This window comes from Balaenoptera ricei, chromosome 6 (genome assembly GCF_028023285.1).
Source record: "Balaenoptera ricei isolate mBalRic1 chromosome 6, mBalRic1.hap2, whole genome shotgun sequence".
Taxonomy (NCBI): Eukaryota; Metazoa; Chordata; class Mammalia; order Artiodactyla; family Balaenopteridae; genus Balaenoptera; species Balaenoptera ricei.
In genome coordinates, this window is record NC_082644.1 from 122540707 (window position 1) to 122560111 (window position 19405).

The 19405-nt window shown below is 67.0% G+C and overlaps 3 protein-coding genes across 8 annotated transcripts; 2 read left to right on the plus strand and 1 right to left on the minus strand.

Annotated features, from left to right (window-relative positions):
• Nucleotides 1–44: 44 nt before the first annotated feature.
• RNF208 (ring finger protein 208) lies at nt 45–1912 on the minus strand. Its single transcript, XM_059926118.1, has 2 exons — nt 1773–1912; nt 45–1549 (listed from the first exon to the last, which is right to left on the minus strand). The coding sequence occupies exon 2, from the start codon at nt 1003–1005 to the stop codon at nt 208–210; it is 798 nt and encodes a 265-aa protein (XP_059782101.1). The 5' UTR covers nt 1006–1549; nt 1773–1912; the 3' UTR covers nt 45–207.
• CYSRT1 (cysteine rich tail 1) lies at nt 1235–5834 on the plus strand. 6 transcript variants are annotated; one of them, XM_059926119.1, is made up of 4 exons: nt 1235–1555; nt 2446–2535; nt 4746–4837; nt 5126–5834. In XM_059926119.1, the coding sequence occupies exon 4, from the start codon at nt 5134–5136 to the stop codon at nt 5533–5535; it is 402 nt and encodes a 133-aa protein (XP_059782102.1). In that variant the 5' UTR covers nt 1235–1555; nt 2446–2535; nt 4746–4837; nt 5126–5133; the 3' UTR covers nt 5536–5834. The 6 variants fall into 6 exon arrangements, with proteins under 6 accessions (XP_059782102.1, XP_059782103.1, XP_059782104.1 ...); XM_059926121.1 differs by having other exon boundaries at nt 1495–1555; nt 2478–2535; nt 2836–4837; XM_059926124.1 differs by having other exon boundaries at nt 1501–1555; nt 2478–2535.
• Nucleotides 5835–9972: 4138 nt separating this feature from the next.
• On the plus strand, nt 9973–15390 carry SLC34A3 (solute carrier family 34 member 3). Its single transcript, XM_059926126.1, has 13 exons — nt 9973–10059; nt 10751–10874; nt 11151–11240; nt 11627–11755; nt 11837–11980; nt 12058–12169; nt 12247–12442; nt 12634–12723; nt 12820–12907; nt 12991–13158; nt 13231–13347; nt 13421–13545; nt 14813–15390. The coding sequence occupies exons 2-13, from the start codon at nt 10790–10792 to the stop codon at nt 15275–15277; spliced, it is 1809 nt and encodes a 602-aa protein (XP_059782109.1). The 5' UTR covers nt 9973–10059; nt 10751–10789; the 3' UTR covers nt 15278–15390.
• Nucleotides 15391–19405: the final 4015 nt, after the last annotated feature.

Consider the following 19405-nt stretch of genomic DNA (forward strand, 5'->3'; position numbering starts at 1 on the left):
GGCCTGTGCGCAGGCCTAGGCTTCAGTCCAGGGAACGAGGTGCAGACTTTGGCAGAGTTTTAATGGCAAAGTTGGCTGCAGCGACAGTGCCACGTGGGTGGGGGCCAGAAGCTGTGGTGGGCAAGGGGTCAGTGGGCAACAGGGCAGGGCCAGATCCCTGAAGAAGCAGCGAGCGAGGACTGGTGGGCGGTGGTGGGCGGGCGGGCGCTACATGATGGAGCAGGCAGACAGTGGGTTCCGCACGTGGCAGGTGCACGCGGCCCCGCAGTACTGCCGGAAGGTCTGGTAGCAGCTGCCCTCAGGCTCGCCCCCCCACTGGCCACCGGACGGAGCGGTCAGTGCCTCGGGTGGCAGGCGGCTCAAGATGGACGTGTTGACGGCCAGCGCAGCCAGGCCGTAGTCAGTGAAGAGCACAGTCTCGCGGCGGCACGTGGGACAGGAGATGAACTTGTACTTGGGGCAAGACTCGTAGAGAATCTGCAAGCACTGCTCACACACAGAGTGCAGGCAGGACAGCACGCGGGGCCGCCGCTGCGTGACGTTGTACGTGTGCCCGCAGGTGGGGCACTCCAGAGGCTCTCCTGCAGCCGCTGCCGCTGCCGCGGAGGCCCCTGAGGCCGCAGGGCCAGGCCGAATCACGTACTGATTCACGATGACCTCGTCCGCCGGCGCCACTCGGGGGAAGCCCAGCTCCGCGCTGCCCTTGCGGGGCCGACGTGGCAGTGGCGGGGTGCAGGGCGCCCCTTCCAAGGCAGGCATGTCCCCCCCACAGGCCTGGTTGACGATGATCTCTGTGTCTGAGGGCCAGGCTCTCTTGGGTGCCAGAGCGGGGGTGGGCCGGGGTGCAGGTGGGAAGCAGGGGGCGGCCACCTGCAGCTCGGGGAACTTCTCAGGGTGGACCATCTTCATGGCCTCCATCTTGAGGATGACATGGGGGCCCTTCAGGCAGGACATGAGGAAGCCCGGCCAGCCACTGCCCACCTCGGGCCCAGGGTCAGCCGGCATCCGGCTGTCTCCAGTCAGACTGGGTGTTCGGGTGGGTGGGGGAGTTGGGTGGGGCCGGGGGGGAGGGGAGGGGGCAGCATCCTGGTCCCGCCAGGCCTGGTGGGGACCCTGGATGCCCTGTGGACTCCTGGGGGAGGCTGGCAAGAGCTTGGGGGGAAGGGCCCCCCCCAGTGGCCACAGTGGCTTCTCAGGCCCAGTCCGAGGAGGAGGAGGAAGGAGCGGGGGAGGAGGAGAGGAACAGGGGCAGGGGGGTGTGGGAGACTGCCCTGGGCTGGAGGTCGGGCCCAGGGGCTCACCCAGGGTCTCTGGCTGCTGAGGCTGGCGAGGGGGCGTTGGGGGGTGTCCCCCTGCAGCCGAGATCAGCCGTCCCGGGGCCGGGACATCCGGGCAGGCAGGGGCTAGGTGGGCCCCATGGCTCCAGGACAGGGCGCCCAGGGAAGGCAGCTAGCCTGAGCCCTGGCTGCAGAAGGACCCGGGCTGCAAGCTCGGCGGCGGCGGCGGCGGCGGCGGCGGGAGCAGAGGAGAGGCCTGCACCGGGCCCGAGCTGCAGGTGAGAGACAGCGTGAGGGCAGCGCCCGGGCCCACCCTCACCCTCACCCTCACCCTCACCCTGCACAAAAGACAGGGCGCCCGACCTCTGACCCTTACCCTCGCCAGACTCGGAACCCAGCCCCCTCCCCAGTCCCCGTTCCCGAGGCCCGACCTCTGCCTAGGAGTGGAGGCCGGCGAGCGGCGACCCCGCGCTGTCCCGCCCCGCTCGCACTCACCTGCCCCAGCCTGGCGTCCCCGGCCGGGCCGCGCGCCGCCGCCACAGAGGTTGTCTCAAAGGCAGGCCTGGATGCGGCGCCCGCGCCTTGGCCCGGCGGCTCCGGCGGCTCTGGCGGCGACCTCGGGCGATGGCCGGGCCGCGGCGGCTCCCGGGGGCGTGGGGCGCGGGGCTCGGCTCGGCGCGGCGGCGGCGGCGGCGGCAGGTGCGTGCCGAGCGTGGCGCGCTCTGCGGCGGAGGCGCGGGGACCGCAGTGCGCGCGGCGCCCGCCCGCGCCCGCAGCGCCACCCCCCCGTCTGGGGACCCGCGCGGGGTCCGCGGGGCGGGGCCAGTCTCTCTGCCGCCCCTCGAGCCAACGCGGGCCTGGCGCCCGCTCTCGGGGTCGCCCTCCTCCTCCCTCCGCGGGCCGCGTGGGGGTCAGGATCCCCGCGGCGTGCCCCCTCCCTCCTCCCCTTTCCCCGTCCCCGTCTGGCTGAGCCTGGGTCCTAGTCAAGCCCCCCGCCTCAATTCTGGAAGGGAAAGCCTGCTTTGAGCTCTCACAATGCCAGAGGGAGGAAGGGGAGGAGAGAGCCCGGGGTTGGTCATGAAAGCTGGTTCCCAGGACCCCACCGTGGGACTGCCTTGTGTCCCCACCAGAGTCAGGGTCTCTGCTTGTCCTTCCACTGGGCCCCCAGTGGGAATGCCTCCAGGGTTTTCTGGATCACAGGTGCAGCAGGCTGTTTCCAGCGCTGGCAGGCTCACAGACCGCGATGTGACAGAAGAGGGTGAGCAGGGGCGGGCAAGCGACGACCAGAGGAGTGACGGGAGGGAGGAACGGTAGTTGGGAGAATGCTCCAAGGACAGGACAGTTGGACAGATGGGTGGTGTGAGGGGTAGGTGGAAGGTCAAACAGACAGCTGGACAGGCCGCCATGGGGCAGCTCAGGGAGGACACGCACCTACACAGGGTGGGGTGGCCCTTTCCGGCATCCCAGCAGGTCAGCACGTGTCCCGTTGTCACAGAGTTGTGTGCTAACCTGACCGCACCCAGCACAGAGGCCCCATTCCTTTCTGCTTCTTCCTCAGGCCAGGCTTCCCTGCCCCCCCCTGTGATACACCCTCTGCCTGTGAGGAGCTCTCAGGTGAGAGGGAGGACAGAGGACATGCTGACAAATACAGGGCAAGGGACCAGGGCTGCATGGGCCTCCAGAGAGCCTTTCCCTAACCTGCCAGGGCCACCACGTGGCATGCTGGCACTCCTTTGATCAGCACTGGGCCATGCACCTAACCCTGGACAGTCCCAGCCCCTTCTGGCCACAGCTCCTCTGCTCTGTACAGGCCAGACTGCACCTGGCTATAGACCTAGCCCCAAGTCCTGCAGGCAGCAGAGCCTGGAAAGGTCGGCGTTCCTGATAAAGGGCCCCACGCGGGCAAAACAGGCTGGAGAGGCATCCGTGGCCCATAGGCCTTGACTTTGCCGCTCTTTGCGATCTCAGGCTAGCGCCTGCGCCTCAGTGTCCTCCACCATTCAGCGAGAGCATGTGTGCTAGTGAGCAGGTGCCCCGTGGGAGGGGCAGCGGGGTGCTTATGGGGCCCTGGTGCGAAGGCAGGGTAACTGCGGCAGCCCCGGCCAGGGGAGGACTGGGCGTCCAGCCTCGGCAAGGGCTTTACTCATCTCCCCACCAGCTCCCGAGGCGCGTACCCAAGGTGGTACCGGCCACTAGGTCCCACCCCCTACCCGAGGCCCCGCCCCTAGAGCTGAAGTCCACCCAGTGCAAGGCTCCCGCCCAGAGCCCGCCCAAACCCACGCCTCCCGAGCCGGGCGGCTCAGAGCTGGTGCAGCCCAAGCCGGGTCCTGGACAGATGAGGCCAGCTGACCCCGAACCTGGTGTTTAGGAAAACCCTTGAGCGCAGAGGCTTCTGGGAAATATAGTTCCCACCGGGCGCACCTCCACCCCTGCCCTGTCAGGCCTGTTTTGCGCATGCGCCAGCCTCCTCTCAGCAAGGGGCAGAATCTGTAGGGGCTGTGGGCGGGGCTTCTGGCGCCTGCGCACTGGACCTCTGTTGTCCGCCTCCCAACTCCCGGTCTTTGGGCCTAATTCTCCCCACGTCTGGTGCCGCATCGGTACTACTCATGTCCGGACCGGTCTGACCGGCCCCATGCAGGCCACTCCGGTCAGCTGGCCTCTGGGCCGTGTCTGATTTGATCCCGCCCTTCCTGGGGGTTCCCCCCGAGTGCCAAGGACTAGGGGTGCGTGTCCAGGCCACACCCTACTGTCCCGGTTGCCCCAAGCGGAGCTCACCGTGCCAGGCCCAAACCCAAGACCCCAGTGCTCACATCCACCCCCCACATACAGCGACCCTGTATGGCAGGTGCTATGTGCCACCTCACAGATGGAGGGGATGCGAGGGCCAAGGATGGGGACGCTGAGGGATCGGGGGCTTGTGGCCCACGAGGCCACCAACCAGAGGGAAACTGTAGTTTCAGAAATGAGCTAGAAACGTCACTTGTGTATGAAGCCCACGTCGCCAATCGTAAGATAAGTAAGTTTTATCGGCAAAGGTGTGTAAACCAAGCATTTCTTATCAGTTAAAAAAAACAGCAAACCTCCAAGCCGTGTGTTCGCAAACATCTTGGTCTCTGCCTGCGGGGTAGAGGCTTGGGTCACAGTGAGGACCTCTGCCCTCTGCTTCAAAGCAGAGGCTTTGAGACGTGTGAGTAATGGCTGGGCCCCCAGACCACCTGCAGGCCTGACCCCAGACTCGCCTCCTGTCCTGCGTTCCGGTGAGCTGCAGGTCCCTGGAGGGCCAGGACATGCCCCAGATGCATTGAGGCTGAATCACCCAGGCTGGCAATGTCCCTGGGAGGCCAGGCCGCAGTCAACGCCCATCCAAAAAAGGAAGGGTGGGTGGCCGCTGTGCTCCAGGAGCTGGGGCCTCCTGGGATCCTGGGAACCCCATCTTTGAGCCCCGCCCACAGCCCCACCCCTCCCCAGGAGGGAAAAGGCAGCTGCCAGTCGCTCAGCTCACAGGCACTGGGACCCGGCCCAGGGAACAAGAGGACAGCTTGCTGCCGTCACCACTTCAGGTGGGTCCTGGGCTGAGGGGCTTCCGCACCACCTGTAGGACCAGGTTAGCTGCATCTCCCAGGCCCCCACCCGACTCCCAGCTCCATCACAGGGCACTGTCTCTCAGGGAGGGCGGGGGACACCTGGGGGCAGCTAGGAGACGCTGGCCCTCACTCTCTCTACACTCCGCTACCTTGCACACGCACTGACACATAGGCCTCACACACACTCAGGCGCTTCCACAGCCTGGCTTTTCTTGGGTTCCCCTCCACTGAGCTGATTTTGTCTCCTCTGCCCACCCCTGCCAGGCCAAGCCATGGACCCCCCTGAGATGCTCATCAAGGACCCGTATGCCCACGTCAGCATCCCGAGGGCTCACCTGCGGCCCGAGCTGGGGCAGCAGCTGGAGGCGGCTCCATCCTCCTCGGAGTTGCAGCCTCTGCCCGTGGGGTCCTGCACCCTGGAGCCTACCGAGGAGGCCCCAGGGCCCAAGGGCGCCGAGGGGGCTGCCTCCATCCGGGGCCAGCAGGCCTGGCAGCAGCCCTGCACCCCCGACGGCAGTGGGCAGCAGCAGCAGGCAGGACTGCCCTACGCTGGCCTGCCGCCGGTGGGGCGCGGCGACGCCATTGCCCATCACTGCTGGTGCTGTCCCTGCTGCTCCTGCTGCCACTGCCCCCGCTTCTGCCGCTGCCACAGCTGCTGCTGTGTCATTTCCTAGCCTGGCCCCTGGGCCGCAGGGCCTGCTGCGGGACGGCCCCACATGGCAAGCCCGGGCCTCTGCTCAGGTGGCCACAGCAGTGCCCGGACAGTTGGAACAGCCACTGGCCTGTTGTCATGGGTGTTGGCCGCTCCCCACCCTGGACAGCGGCACCTACCCAACGAGAAGGCTGACAGCTCAGCCCCCGCCCCTGAAAACAGAGCCCTGGGCACTGGCCATGATGGCAGCCCCGGGGACACCCTTGACCACCTCTTCAAGGCCCAGGGCCAGGCAATAAAGCAGAGCGAGCTTCGTCCCGGCCACTCTTCTCCTTTGCTGCTACCCGCTTCGGGAGGGTCCCAGGCTAGACGCCACCACAGGCTGCCAGCCTCTATGGGACATTCCGGGGTCGGGCAGCCTCATGACAACCTAACCTGCACTGCACTCTCAGGTTGGCCCAGAGGCTGTACAGGATGGCTGGTCAGGCCTGGGTTTGAGCTGCCCTGCATTCCCTGGGGCTGAGGGTGAGCCTGGGAGACAGGAGAGTCTGCGGGTCAGACAGCAGGAGCCTGCTGTGCCTGGAACCAGGAGTAGAGCCCGAGAGCGGCCTCCAGGAGGAGGACCGCGTTGGCAGCACAGTGGTGGGTGGGCCCAGCGCGGGCACGTTTCCAGGAGCGGGAGCCCAGGTGGCCAGCACCAAGCCCTGCCCGCCCGTGAGTCACTGCCCTGCCTCGGCCGGGGTGTTTTTCTGGTTTCCCACAGAACACCCAATTCCTGAACACCTGCTGTGTGCTGCTTCCCGCCGTCCTGCCTCTGGGGCCTGGGCTTCGTGGAGGTGGGCAGAGAAGGCGCCGGGCCAGACCCATCTCCCCCCGTCCGAGCAGCACAGCGCACCCGCGTCGGGGGCATGTGGGGAGCTGAGCCATTTGGCACGGGGGTGAGGCCGGGATGTCGGTGTGAAGACTGAGCAGCGAGGCCAGTACCAGGCACACTGATGTTTCCGGGACCGGGCAGAGAGAGCCAGAGGAGGAGGCCAAGCTGGCCCCGCAGGATGGACGGGTCCTGGTGCCAGCCCTCCCCCGACCCCCGGTGACTGGCCACACGGCAGGACTGGCCCCTGGGCGTGGGCAGGCGTGTCACCGGCCTGACTCCATGGGGCTCAGGCTCCCGGCCCTGCCCCATGACTGGCCCGCACAGGAAGATGACCCCACCCGGGCCAGCCACCAAAACCCATCTGCCCAGTCCAGGAGGCGGGGGCCTGCCAGGATGGCAGGAGTAAGGAGGGGACCCTTTGGGCCTGGCTTCCTCTAGCGGGACGGAGAGGGTTCTGGGGTCCTGACCTCAACCCGACCCTTCCCAACACACCCCATTCTGCTATGTCACTGGGCTGGCCCCAAGGCTTTCACCAGGCAGATGCCAGGGGGAGATGGCCTCTGAGAAGGGCATCCGGAGCTGCCCACGGTGCCCTGCACCTCAGAGAGTTTCTGGGTGGTCTCTGTGTGAGTGCGGATCTCCACTCCTGTGCTTGAGGGCCTCCTTGGAGCCTTATGGGGCTGGCTTGTGATGGGAACATGACAGGCCCAGCCCAGACAGGGACAAAGGCAATGGGACAAATCAACATGGACACACACACTGTGCTCGAGCCACAGAGCAGAAGGACCCCGCAGAGCTCTGAGCTGGTGGGGGTCCTGGCAGGCTTCCTGGAGGAGGTGATGCTTGAACTAAGAGCTGAAGAACAGGCATCACCCAGGTCAAAGCCAAAAAGCTTTCCCATCATGAGGTGGGGGTGGAGTATGAGAGTGCGGGTGGGGTGGGGCAGGTCTGGGTGGACGAGGCAGGAAGATGGGCAAAGTTGAGTGGCAAAGCCAGGCCTGGGTGAGGGGTTAGTGGAGCCGGGTCTGCGCATGAAGGGGGCGGGGCAGGCAGAGTGGGGGGGGGGGGCCCTTATCTCCTCATGAGTTGGTGGTGCTGGTGGATCCAGTTGCAAGCTCTTTGTGGCTGAAAGGGGAGCCCACGCCTGCCCACAGCCACCACCTGCCTCCCTGCTGCCTGGTCCGTGGTAGGCCAGTAACGCGAGCCCCAAGGAGGGAGCCGCAGGGCGCCCTGGGTCCCCCCTACCCCCAGCCACCCTCTGGCTGGACATAGCCACCCAGCAGAGCGGATGCAGGTAAGAGAGGCCTGGGGCTCAGGCAGGCTGGGGTGGGTTTGGGCCTGGGATGGCACACGAGGGCCACAGAGAGAGACCAGACAGCTGCCACAGGGACCCAGGCTGTGCCCAGAGCCTGGTGTCCACCAGCCCACTGGCCACCACCCACCCTCCCGCGTCTGCAGAGGCCTGGGCTCCTGGGCTCCTGTCCTCCGGGGGGGCTTCTGGTGCTGAGGCCCCAACCATGCAGGACAAGCATGGGCAGCCTGGGATGGGTAGGCTGCAGCCCCCCTGCATGCCTCCCCCAGGATGCTGCCGCCAGAGGGTCCCCGGGCCTCCGAAGAGGGCACAGCCGCTGGGACCCAGCGAGGCGACTGCGTCATCTGCTACTCGGCCTATGACCTCACTGGGCACCTACCCCGCCGCCTCTACTGCGGCCACACCTTCTGCCAGGCGTGCGTGCGGCGGCTGGACACGCCAGCCCACGAGCAGCGCTGGATCCCCTGCCCGCAGTGCCGCCAGAGCACACCCACGCCCCGCGGAGGGGTGGCCATGCTGGACCTCGACCTGGCCGCCTTCCTGGCCGTCAGGGCTGAGCGGGAGCTGCCTCGCACCGAACCCCAGCCCCCCACGCCCCTCAAAGGCAGCACCGCCATCACTCAGCAGCCAGCCAGGCTTTGCCCCGCCTTGGGCCCCCAGCCCCACTTCCCCCAGCCCAGATGCTGCTGCTGGGACCCCCCGGGCAGCCCCGAGGCCTGAGCTCCGGCCGGTCTGCAGCACGCCTGCCCAGAACAGCCTGGCGGCAGAGCGTCCCGGGTGCCACTCCGCGTGTTCACCCCGGGGCCACAACCTAAGGTCGGGAGCCGTGTCCACAGTACCATAAGCCCCTGGAGGAGCTGCAACCCCAGCCAGGATCCCCAGGCCCCGCGCTGGTCTGTGTGCAGGGGAAGGGTGCTGCTGTCAGAGTCGCCTGCAAGCCCAGCCCGGGTCCAGACCCAGCTCAGAGGGTGGCTCCTGAAAGGGTCTGGGGCCCAGACCCCGGGGACTGGGCTGCAGGCCGGAGCGGCAGGGCCCGGCAGAAGCTGTTCCCGGTCCTGCGGGGGCAGGTCTCCCCTCCTCTACAGAACGGCTCAGAAGCGTGAGCCCGGAGGGAGGGAGGGCCTCTCCCTTCACCCCTGGCCTGTGAGGCAGCCCTGCGATGTTCGGGAGCTGTTTGGGGAGGGTCCCCCGCAGGCACAGTCACTGCTGCCACAGGTGTCCGAGGAGGTCCAGGCCCGGGGGGGGGGGGGGACCTGCCTGAGGGGCTGCTCAGGACAGCCGCTCCCATGCCAGGCCCTCAGCTTCCTTCTGCCTCCCGGTGGCCACCAGACAGACCCTTCGGAGGGACCAGAGCACGTGCTGGAGACAGTGGACGCAGACCCCACCAATTGGGCTGCAGCATCCCCGCCCCCGCACAGGAAGGAGCCCCTGGGAGGGACCGCGGGGCCCGCCCCGGGCAGCGGGCGGCAGGGGCGGACAAGAGAATGTGCTGAGAGGACACTCAGAACCCTCCTCCTTCCCGGGGACAAAGTCCCCCTGCACCAGCGACCGGTGGGCAGCAAGCAGGGGGCCGGGAAGACCAGGCCTGACGGGGAGGGGCCGGCCCCAGCTGGGCAGCTCTTCCTCCCCACATCCCAGGCGCAGGAAGGGGACTGACCCCAATAAGAGGCACTCCACGAGCAAAGGGGCCGGTCAGGGCTCAGCTGGAGAGAGAACGGGATGGGCCGAGTCTCCTGGTCCAGGTGAGCCTGGGCAGTGGGCTGGGCAGCAATGTGGCCTGAAGGAGGAGCCTCGCCCACCCTCCCCCTTGCAGATGAAGGCATGACACCCGTGACCGTGACCATTGCTGGCCACCACTGGGGCTGAGCTCGCTGGGAGCTCTGCCAGGCCCAGCCCTGCCCCAAGCCCAGACCTGAACTGGATGACCTCAGGGGCTGTTGCCTTCCCCGCCTACCTGGTGCAAAGGGCTTCCCTCTGGCCATCTGACCGGGGTAGGAAAACCACAGTGAGGTCTGTAGAGCTCAGGGCAGACTTCCCAAGGGGTCCCCAGGCTGGCCAGCCAGAGCCCCAGCCTTGGGCAGGCAGCAGGCAGCATCCGGTAGTGTCACTGAGACATCCATTCATGGAAGTCCAGCACTAAGGGCCACCTGCCCAGCCCCGCAACACCCCTGGGTGACAGTGGGGCCTGGACAAGGCAGGTACTGGGGCTGCAATGGTACCCCTCGGGGGCCTCGGCTCCTGGGTAAACATTAATGGGGCTCAGTACACAGCAGGTCATGTGTGCGCCCAGCGGATCTTTGACCTGCAGCTGCTCCTGGCCTGTGTCTCCTCCCCGAAGGTGCCCCTCACTACCCACACAGGTAGGAGCTTCTAGAACCAGGTGGGGACCCAGGACACTGGGGTCAGGGCTGGGTGACCTCCAGGCCCAGGGCTTAGGCGCCCCCCCCCCCCAGGAGCTGAGGGTGAGAGAGCAGCTTGGGGGCAGCAGGAGGGAGGGGGGGCAGCAGGCTTCCCAGCTCCCGGGCCTTGGGCACTGGGAGCCGAGGTAGGGGGCTCGATGGGGGCTCCAGACCCAGCAGGCTGAGGAGGGAGCCTTGAGGTGGGGTGGGGGCGACCCAGCCCCCTGTCCTGCTCCCCATCACTGGAGGTGGGGCCCTTATCAAGCGGAGATGTTGCCGTTTGGTACCAAATGCCAAAGTCTAAGCCGCGACTGGCTGCAGTGGTCTCTGTGACACCTGATAGGAGAGGTCCCCGAGTCCCCGGCTCCCGGCCACTTCCGGCCACCCCCCAGCACCCTAGGCCGCCCACCAGGCCTTCTTCCAGCAGCGGAGCCAGGGCTCCCTCAACTCTGTCCCCCCAAACTGGACTGGGCTCACGTGACAGCCACTTGAGGTCACTGTAGCCATCCCCCTGCGGACGGAGGAAGGGGAAGGTCACCAAGGCCAACAGCGGGTGGGAAGGGAGGACAGCGGTGAGGTCTCAGGCCTGGGGACCCCAAGACATGGCGGGCAGGGGGAGGAGCTGTGTCTGAACTGCCCTTCCCCCAAGCAGATCTAGACTTGGGCCTGGGCCTGTCCCTGCCCAAAATCCATGCCGAATTCCCTCACCTGCGCCCAGGCCCCTCCTGCCACTCTGGACACAGTTGGCCTGGTGGACCAGAGGCTGGGAAATGCAGGTACCAGGAGCCCCGGGGTCCCGGAGCCTCGGCCTGCCTCCCTGCCCACCCACCTGGCCCCTGACCCATTGCTCTGGGGAAGCTGGGAGAGGGGCTCCAGCCCATCCGTCCCCAGGAGAGCCCAGGGGCCAGAACAGTGAGGGTCCCCCCTCCTTCCCACTCTTGTCCCTCACCCCAAGCCCCTGTGCCGCAGTCCCCCCACCCCCTTTTGCCGCCACCTAAAGGTGTCCAGGAAACAGCTAGGTTCCTGGCCCTACCTGACCCTGACCCCTGCAGGGACCTCCGGTTCTTCCCCCATCTTGGAAGATGGGGATGTGGACCCCTGGGCCCTCCCTCAGCTGAAGGACGCTGGCCAGTCCTGGAAAGGTAGGTCTGGAGAGGCTGGGTAACCGGACAAACGAGGCTCCGACTCGCCAGGGCGTGAGCGTGAGAGGCTTCTTGGGGAGAGAGAGCAAGGAGGGGGTTTGCCCCAACGGGCCCCACGGAAACCCGCCATGCAGACCACCGCCAGGGCGCCCTGGTCCCTCGGCTCAACGGCCTGCCCGCCCACCTGCTCCCCCTCCTCCCTGCTGCGGGCAGTGAGGCTCCCCGGAGGCCCGAAGGGGCTGTCTGCTTGGCCATTCTGCAAAGGAACAGAGGAGCGGGACCCTGGCCCTGTCCTGGGAGCGGGGAGAAGAGGAAGGGGCCTGGAAGGGGAGCCGGGGAGGGCAGGGTGGGGACTGGCTGAGGACAGCCCTGCCCTCTGTCCTCAGAGCTCAGCACGGCCGGCAGGGTGCTCCAGGTGGTTGCTGGCTTCCTCAAGGCCTGTGGGCTCCTGGGCAGCCTCTACCTCTTCATCTGCTCCCTGGACACCCTCAGCTCTGCCTTCCAGCTGCTGGGCAGTGAGTGACCGGCCAGGTGGCTGGGGGTGGGGCAGCCAGCCAACCCTCCCCAGCCTCAGGGCACCTGTCTCCCGGGCGTAGGCAAAGTAGCTGGAGACATCTTCAAGGACAACGTGGTGCTGTCCAACCCCGTGGCTGGACTGGTCATCGGCGTGCTGGTCACGGTCCTCGTGCAGAGCTCCAGCACGTCCTCCTCCATCGTGGTCAGCATGGTGGCCTCCAAGCGTGAGTGCCCCTCCCCCCCCCCCCCGGGATGGTGGTGGCGGGGCGAGGGGCGAGAGGCTGATGCAGCGCCCCTACAGTGCTGACCGTCCGGGCATCTGTGCCCGTCATCATGGGCGTCAACGTGGGCACATCCATCACCAGCACCCTGGTCTCGATGGCGCAGTCGGGGGACCGGGACGAGTTTCGGAGGTGAGTGAGGTGCGGGGGAGGGCAGGGGCAGGGGCTGGGGCTGAGGCTTCCGACCACCCAACTCCGTGTGGTCTCAGGGCCTTCGGCGGCTCAGCCGTGCACGGAGTCTTCAACTGGCTCACGGCGCTGATCCTGCTGCCGCTGGAGTGCGCCGCGGCCCCCCTGGAGAGGCTCAGCGCCCTGGCCCTGGGCGCTGCCAGCCTGCAGCGCGGGGGGCACGCGCCTGACATCCTCAAGGTGCTGACACGGCCGCTCACACGCCTCATCGTGCAGGTGAGGCCAGCCGCTGCAGGACCCACATGCCAGGCCTGGCGGGGAGGGGTTTCTTGGGGAGGTGGCGACAGCCGAGGCAGATCTGGGCAGGGCGTCGTCGGTTGGGGGAAGAGAGAGCGCAGTGGGCCGGGCTGCGGTCCTCGGAGCCCCCGGGGAGTCCAACGCCAGACCCAGACTCCTCTGTCCCCCAGCTGGACGCTGATGTCATTACGGGCAGCGGCAGGGGCAACGCTACCAACAGCAGCCTCATTAAGCGATGGTGTGGCACCAACGGGCAGACGGTGAGGTGCCTTTGACCCCTGACCTCCGACCCACTGAATTACCCGGTCCTGGCTACCCTGAGCCTGTCCTGAGCCCAACCCGCCTTGCCTCCCCAGACTGCAGGGAACCGCAGCAACTGTGGAGCGGCCGCTGGGGGCCCCTGCCCTGAGAGGGACAGCCCTGCCGCCGAGGAGCCGCTGCCCTGTGAGGCCCGGTGCCCACCCCTGCCCCGCCCCCGCCCCCCCCGCACGCTGGCTGCCGCTCACCCACCCCTGCCCTGCCGCCAGGCCGCCACCTGTTCGAGGGCACAGCGCTCGCGGACCTGGCCGTGGGCTTCATCCTGCTGGCCGCCTCCCTGCTCGTGCTCTGCACCTGCCTCGTCCTCATCGTCAAGCTGCTCAACTCCACTCTGCGAGGCCGCATCGCCCAGGCCGTGAGGACCGTCATCAACGCCGGTGGGCCTCGAGGAGGCGGGGAGGGTGGGGGCGAGGAGGCCCGGCTGGGGCTGACCGGCTCCGCCTCCGCAGACTTCCCGTTCCCCCTGGGCTGGCTCAGCGGCTACCTGGCCATCCTCGCGGGCGCCGGCCTGACCTTCGTGCTGCAGAGCAGCAGCGTCTTCACCGCAGCCATCGTGCCGCTCATGGGTGAGCGCGCCAGGGGGCACCTGACCGAGGGGGCGGGGGCTCCGGGGCCCGTGACGACCCCCGGCTCCCCCAGGGGTCCGGGTGATCAGCCTGGAGCGGGCGTACCCCCTCTTCCTGGGCTCCAACATTGGCACCACCACCACGGCCCTGCTGGCTGCCCTGGCCAGCCCTTCGGATATGCTGATCAGCGCCGTCCAGGTACCGCCCTCCCGCACCCCTCCCCTGCCCCCAAGCCCCTCCCACTCCCAGCACAGGCCTGGGGCTTGCGCTCAGGCTCAGTCCCCTCCTGTCCAGCCCCGTGGGCCGGAGGTGGGAGGCCTGCCCTGGGGCCTCAGGCTCGAGCTCTCCTGGGCCCCACCTCTGACTGCCTGCTCAAACCTGCGGCCTCCTCATCTCCTGGGACCCCAGGGGCCCTGTGGGCATTTCTCAGGATCCCAGGCCTTCTCCTCTTCCCCTGCAACCTTATCATTTCCAGGATCCTGTAGTCCCAAGGTGCCTTCTCCTCCTTTCCAGCTGGCAGCTCCCCCCAAACCTCTCCCGAGGGACCACTGCATACTGCTGGCTGTGTCCCTTTGAGGCCTCCCGGCCCTCGGGGGCCTCAAGCCCCTCTCTGCCAACACCTCTAGGATGTCCCCCACCCCCAGGCACCTAAACCCCACAAGTCTCTCTACATGGACGACTCACCGTCTTCCTCCGTGCACCCTTGCCCGGTCACAATTCTGCCTCCGGGACGCCTCCCCCAGCTGCGTACCCCACGCCCAGTCCCATTCAGTCCTGCGGATTCTCTCCAGATCATCCCCTGTGCTCCACTGCTTCTGTCCCAGCACCCTAACAGGTGCAGCTCCTGAAAGCCTGGATCTTGCTGGGCTGCTGCCCACAAGAAGAGATGAACCCCAGCCTTCCCCGACTCCCACCTGCTCTCTTGCCTTGGCTCTTTGTCCATTTAGAACCTCCCAGTGCAGGGCCCTGATCCACCCCCTCCAGGAAGCCCTCCGGACTGCACCCACCACACCGACTCCTCGACTTCTTCAGCAACCCCTGGAGGGAGTTGTGTTCCCTCCACGTGTGGCCCTGCAACTCCTCCTCACAGGAGCCAGGCCAGAGCCCAGGGCTGGGTGGCCAAACCCGCTCAGGGATGACATGAGCGGGGTCACCGTGGACGACGCGTTGGCAAGCTAAGCCAGCTCAGGGGAAGGTCGAATCCACGGGGTCATCATAGATGCAGCTACCACATGGGGATGCCGTACTAGGGTCCCAACCCTCAAAGTGTTGGGGGGTGCAGGAAGAGCGGGCCCAACACAGCTGGCCAGAATTTGCCCTCCCAGGCGGCTGTCTCGGCTAACAAGCAGGACCGCTTAGTGCCATTTCTGCCAAGAAAGGGAGGGGCAGGCGTCCTGGGGAGTCTAGGGGACCCCGTACCACAGAGCCCAGGCTCCTGAACCCTGCCTGCCCTCCCTCCCTCCAGGTCGCCCTCATCCACTTCTTCTTCAACCTGGCTGGCATCCTGTTGTGGTACGTGGTGCCCGTCCTCCGGCTGCCCATCCCACTGGCCAAGCGCTTTGGGGACCTGACTGCCCGCTACCGCTGGGTGGCCATCGCCTACCTGCTGCTCAGCTTCTTGCTGCTGCCGCTGGCCGCCTTCGGGCTCTCCCTGGCGGGGAGTACAGCGCTGGCTGCAGTTGGGGGGCCCCTGGTTGTGCTGGTGCTACTCACCATCCTGGTCGCCATCCTGCAGCGGCACCGGCCAGGCTGGCTGCCCCGCCGCCTGCGCTCCTGGGCCTGGCTGCCCCTGTGGCTCCGTTCTCTGGAGCCCTGGGACCGCCTGGTGAGCCACTGCTGCCCCTGCAAGGCCTGCAGCCCCCCTCAGGCTGCGGCCAAGGAGGCCCACTGCTACGAGAACCCCGAGGTCCTGGCCTCCCAGCAGTTGTGAAGGGCGGACGCCCCCAACCCCGTTGACCTCTGGGTGCCCTGAGGGATCCTAGTGGCTGCGGACATCTGCGTCACCTGGATCACCTTCTTCGCAAATAAACAAGCCTGTACCCAGGTGTGGGTGGTCTTCTCTCCCCAACCCCGGGCTGCATGGGCAGCGCCGTTGCTGCCCCCCAGCGGACACCCGGGGCCCGCGTTGAGCCCTCGTGGGAGCTGGCCTTCCCCGGAGGTGCGGCTACACAGCTGATCCCCGAGGCCCAAGCTGTGACTCTGTTTCTCTCCGCGGCCACCGGGGACAGAAGGCCCTAAGTAGTGGCCAATCCAGAGCGTGGAGACTTCCCGCAGCAAGAGGCTCAGGGTCCAGGGAGGCTGGAAGCGGCCGGGGCCTTCCCTGTGGGTGCAGGAGGGAAAGGGCGACCGGCTCCCACGCACCGCCGCCGCGGAGGACGCGCGCGGGCAGCTCCTGCGCCGTCCAGCCCCCCTGTCGGCGGTCGGGCTGGAGGACGTCACGTGGCCGCGGCAGGGCCCCGAGTTCCGCAGCTGCGTCGGGGAGTGGGGAGGGGACAGGTAGGACCGGGTGGCCCCAAGACCCCCTACTCCTCTCCGTCCCCGTTCTGCCTCCCTCTTTCCGCAGAGCGCGGCGCAGCGCTGCAGAGCACGGGGCTGCGGGGTGGCGCGTGGCCGGAGCGGGGGGGCGGGGGGGGAAGGCCCTGCGGGGAGGGGAGTGGGCGGGCGCGGGGCTGCGGGCGGCGGGGGCCGGGGGCGGGCGCGGGGCAGGAGAGCCAGTGCGCGGTTTCCCGGGTCCGCCGGCCTACAGTTGGCCGGCCGCCAGGGGCGCCACCCCGCCGGCCTGGGCAAAGGGGGTGCTCAGTGCCCCCCACCCCAGGAAGTGGGTCCTGCCCGCGACGCCCGGCGCCGCTCGCACCTGGAGGCCCCCACCTACGCGAAACACCTCGGCCGCGAGGCGGTCGAAGGCCTCTGGGCCAGGTGCCCACCTCGGGGTGGAGCGTGCGGGAGGTGGCCGCTCCCCGCCCGCCCCTGCTCCTCCCCGCAGCGCAGCGGGTTTCCACACAGGACCGCTTTTGTCTGCCGGCCGGGCGGTAACCGGACACCCCTGCAGCCCAGGGCTGCCCACAACCCCAGCCCGACCTCACGCCTCCGCCATGAGAGGAGGGCATTGGCGGATCACGTCTCCCCCGCATAAGTCGCGCACGGAGAGGGGTGCGCACGCGCAGACCTGCGGGCCGCTCGGGGTCTGGTTTGCCCCGTTAGCTGCTGCGGCCAGTCGCCGCCTCCCGGTCCGGGGATGCTGCCCTGACGGGGGCCACCTTCCTTCCCTGGCCCCCAGGTTTACCTAGCCAGACCCGGGGGGGACAGGTGTGAATCGTCAGGAAGATGAGACCAGGGGACCCTAGGACCAATTATTGTCCATGATCATGTCCTTTCACTTCTTCTCAGGTCCCTCTGCCCCCCTCCGTGTCCCCTAGTCCCTCTCAGCCCCTCCAGGTCTCCTGTCCCCCACAACACGCTCCTAGGTCTCCTGAGCCTGGGGCTCACCCTGGCCTCGGAAGGAGCTAGCCACACGTTCTGAGAGCCACAGGGGCCTCATGGGAACAAGACCCCTGGGGCAGGCTCATTACCCCCTTTTGGCTTCCCCCCACTTTTTTAACCTCAGGACACACTTGTCGTTCTGACATCAACCTCACTCCCATGGAAGTCCCCTGAGGAGGGACTGGGCCTGGCTGCTTCCCTGGGGACATGGAGGGGGCAGCTCCCCCTCCCCATGGTGGGAAGGCAAGTGAGAGGGGAAGAAAGTACCCCATGCACCTCTCCTTCCGGGGGCGGGTGAGGCCGCCCACAAAGGCTGACTGCTGGGTCCTTTGAGGCCGTGAGGACTGTCTGCCTGCTGCTCCTGTCCGGCGGTAACGCACCCTCCCGCTGGGACCATGGCCACCGGTAAACAGAGCGGTCGTTGTGGATGCCTCGGACAGCTGCAGGCTGGGGCAGGAGGGCCAGGCGCCTAGCACTCCCACAGCCCCTGCCCACTCTGCCCTGCGTCCCGCTGGGCCACAGATCTGCACTGGGCCCAGACCGGCCCCCCAGCCCAACCTCTCCACCCTGCAGCAGGAACACCCTTGGCTGAGGGTGGGGACCTGCAGGGCTTCCCCCCGCCAGCCCTGGGCAGCAGTGGCAACTGTGGTCCTTGGCCGAGGGCCACGGGGAGCTTCCTGCTGTCTTGTTCCCAACCAGTGTTCACTTTGGGAGGGCAAGGTGGACAACCTGGTGCCACGGGGGGCTCTGGGGCTCACACCTGGGTGGGAGACACAACCTCTATTTTGTTACCTGTAAAGTAGGGGTGCCACGCTGAACTCCCAGCCCTGTGGGCACTGGTCACAGGAAACAGGGACCTTTGCCAGTGGGGATCTCAGCCAAGGGTGGGGGGCAAGGAGAGAAGGCTTTGACAAACATCTCGAAGAGCACCGCTCACTGGCTCACTTGGAGGAAAATCTGAGCTTCTCCCTTTCTCACCAATTTGTGGGTTTGTGACAACTCAATGCTACCAGGCCCCAGAGCCTCTCTGCTGCAAGGCCAGGGCCTTGCAGACTGCTGCTTGGGCAGCTAAGCTACCTTGCAGGGCACCGTGAGAACCCCAGATGCCAGGCAGTGACCCTGCACACCCCACATGCCACTGCCTGTGGCCAGCAGAAGCCGGGCCCACCTTCCTGGACTGGCGTGGAGGAGGGGACTGACCAGCACTTTGACATGCTGACTCACCCTCCAGGTCAGGACTGCAGCTGCAGACCACTCTCAGGGGATGGAAAGGCTAATCTCTATGCCAGCATGCTGCTTGCCCCAACAATTCCATCCACAGGTTAAGTATAGCATGACGTGTCCTAACGCTGCAGTATGCCATGATACCGTAGTGTCATGTATTACATAGTGAAGAGGGCAGCGCATTCTCTTTAGGTAGAAATAACCAGGTATTGCCCCCAACACCGTTGGGTTGGTGAGCAAAGGTGGGTAAAAACCGCACTGAGAAAATCAGAATCTAGAGAGGACCCAGTGGCCACAGCAATGGAGGCTGTCCAGGGCAGACGCAAGGGCGTAATTCCTGGTTTCTTAAATGTTATGAAAATATAATGCAAGTGTACTGTTTTTAAAAGGATTGATTAAAGGTGTGACCACGTGTAATTTAACTGTTTTTCCTTCATAAATTTTTCTTCCCCCTAAACAAAAATCAAGGACGAGTAAAAACATTTGTCCACCCAGGTGTACTGGTCCGTGGTTGCCCAGAGGCCTGGGCGCTGCCCTCGTCTCCACGCAGCTCCGTTCTCTCCTGGGGCCAAGGCCTCAAGGCGACAGGCGCAGGGCCAGCGCAGTCTCCACAACAAGCCGCTGCCAGGCAGGGCCCCCTCCCGCCCTGCCCTGCCCTGCCCTGCCCTGCCCTGCCCTGCCCTGCTCTGCTCTCCCCTCCCCGCCCCACCGGGCCCACCTCTCCCCTCCTCTGTCCCCTCTCCCCGGCCCGGCGCAGCAGCCCCACGTGCTCTCCCACCTGCTCGCGACGCGTGTGGACCAAGGAGGGGAGCAGGGAGCCACAAGGCCTCCGCCGCTCTGGGGGGAGGGCCCGACTCCACCGACACACCCGCCCCGCCTCCGCCGCCGCCGCCCCTTGGCCCCTGAGCCCCGTATGTCTCTGTTATGAACGGCCCCGCGCCGCTCCTCGGCTCGGAGACCCCGCAACCTGCGCTCGGCCGCCCTCGGGAGGGCGCAAGGTAGGCCCGGGCTTGTGCGCTCGCCCACGGTGCGCGCCCCGCCCGCCTTCCCCGGGCCTCGGGCCGGCCCTCCCCCGCCCTCCCCCCTTGGCCCCTCCCGAGCCCGCGCCCCCGCCCGCGTGGGTCCCCGCGGCACTGCGGCGGTTACCAGGACGCTGACCCAGCGCAGCCAATAGCGCCGGCCTGTCGGCGTGCTCTCCGGCGCCAACCAATGAAAGGACAAATCAATCATTTGAAACACCCAATGGACAGAGCACCGCAGAGCTAGGGGGGTATTTTGATAGGGAGAGCAGAGGCCGCGGCGGACCAATAAAGGGCCAGAGGCGTTGGGAAGGCGGGCGTTAGGTGGATCGATT

Excerpts from the sequence above, each read along its gene's own strand:
- RNF208 (XM_059926118.1), bottom strand. The coding sequence starts at position 1,005 with ATGCCGGCTGACCCTGGGCCCGAGGTGGGCAGTGGCTGGCCGGGCTTC.
- SLC34A3 (XM_059926126.1), top strand. The coding sequence starts at position 10,790 with ATGCCGAATTCCCTCACCTGCGCCCAGGCCCCTCCTGCCACTCTGGAC. Across the intron at positions 13,348-13,420 it reads AGCCATCGTGCCGCTCATGG|GGGTCCGGGTGATCAGCCTG; the intron begins GTGAGCGCGCCA and ends CGGCTCCCCCAG. Across the intron at positions 13,546-14,812 it reads TGCTGATCAGCGCCGTCCAG|GTCGCCCTCATCCACTTCTT; the intron begins GTACCGCCCTCC and ends CCCTCCCTCCAG.
- CYSRT1 (XM_059926119.1), top strand. The coding sequence starts at position 5,134 with ATGGACCCCCCTGAGATGCTCATCAAGGACCCGTATGCCCACGTCAGC.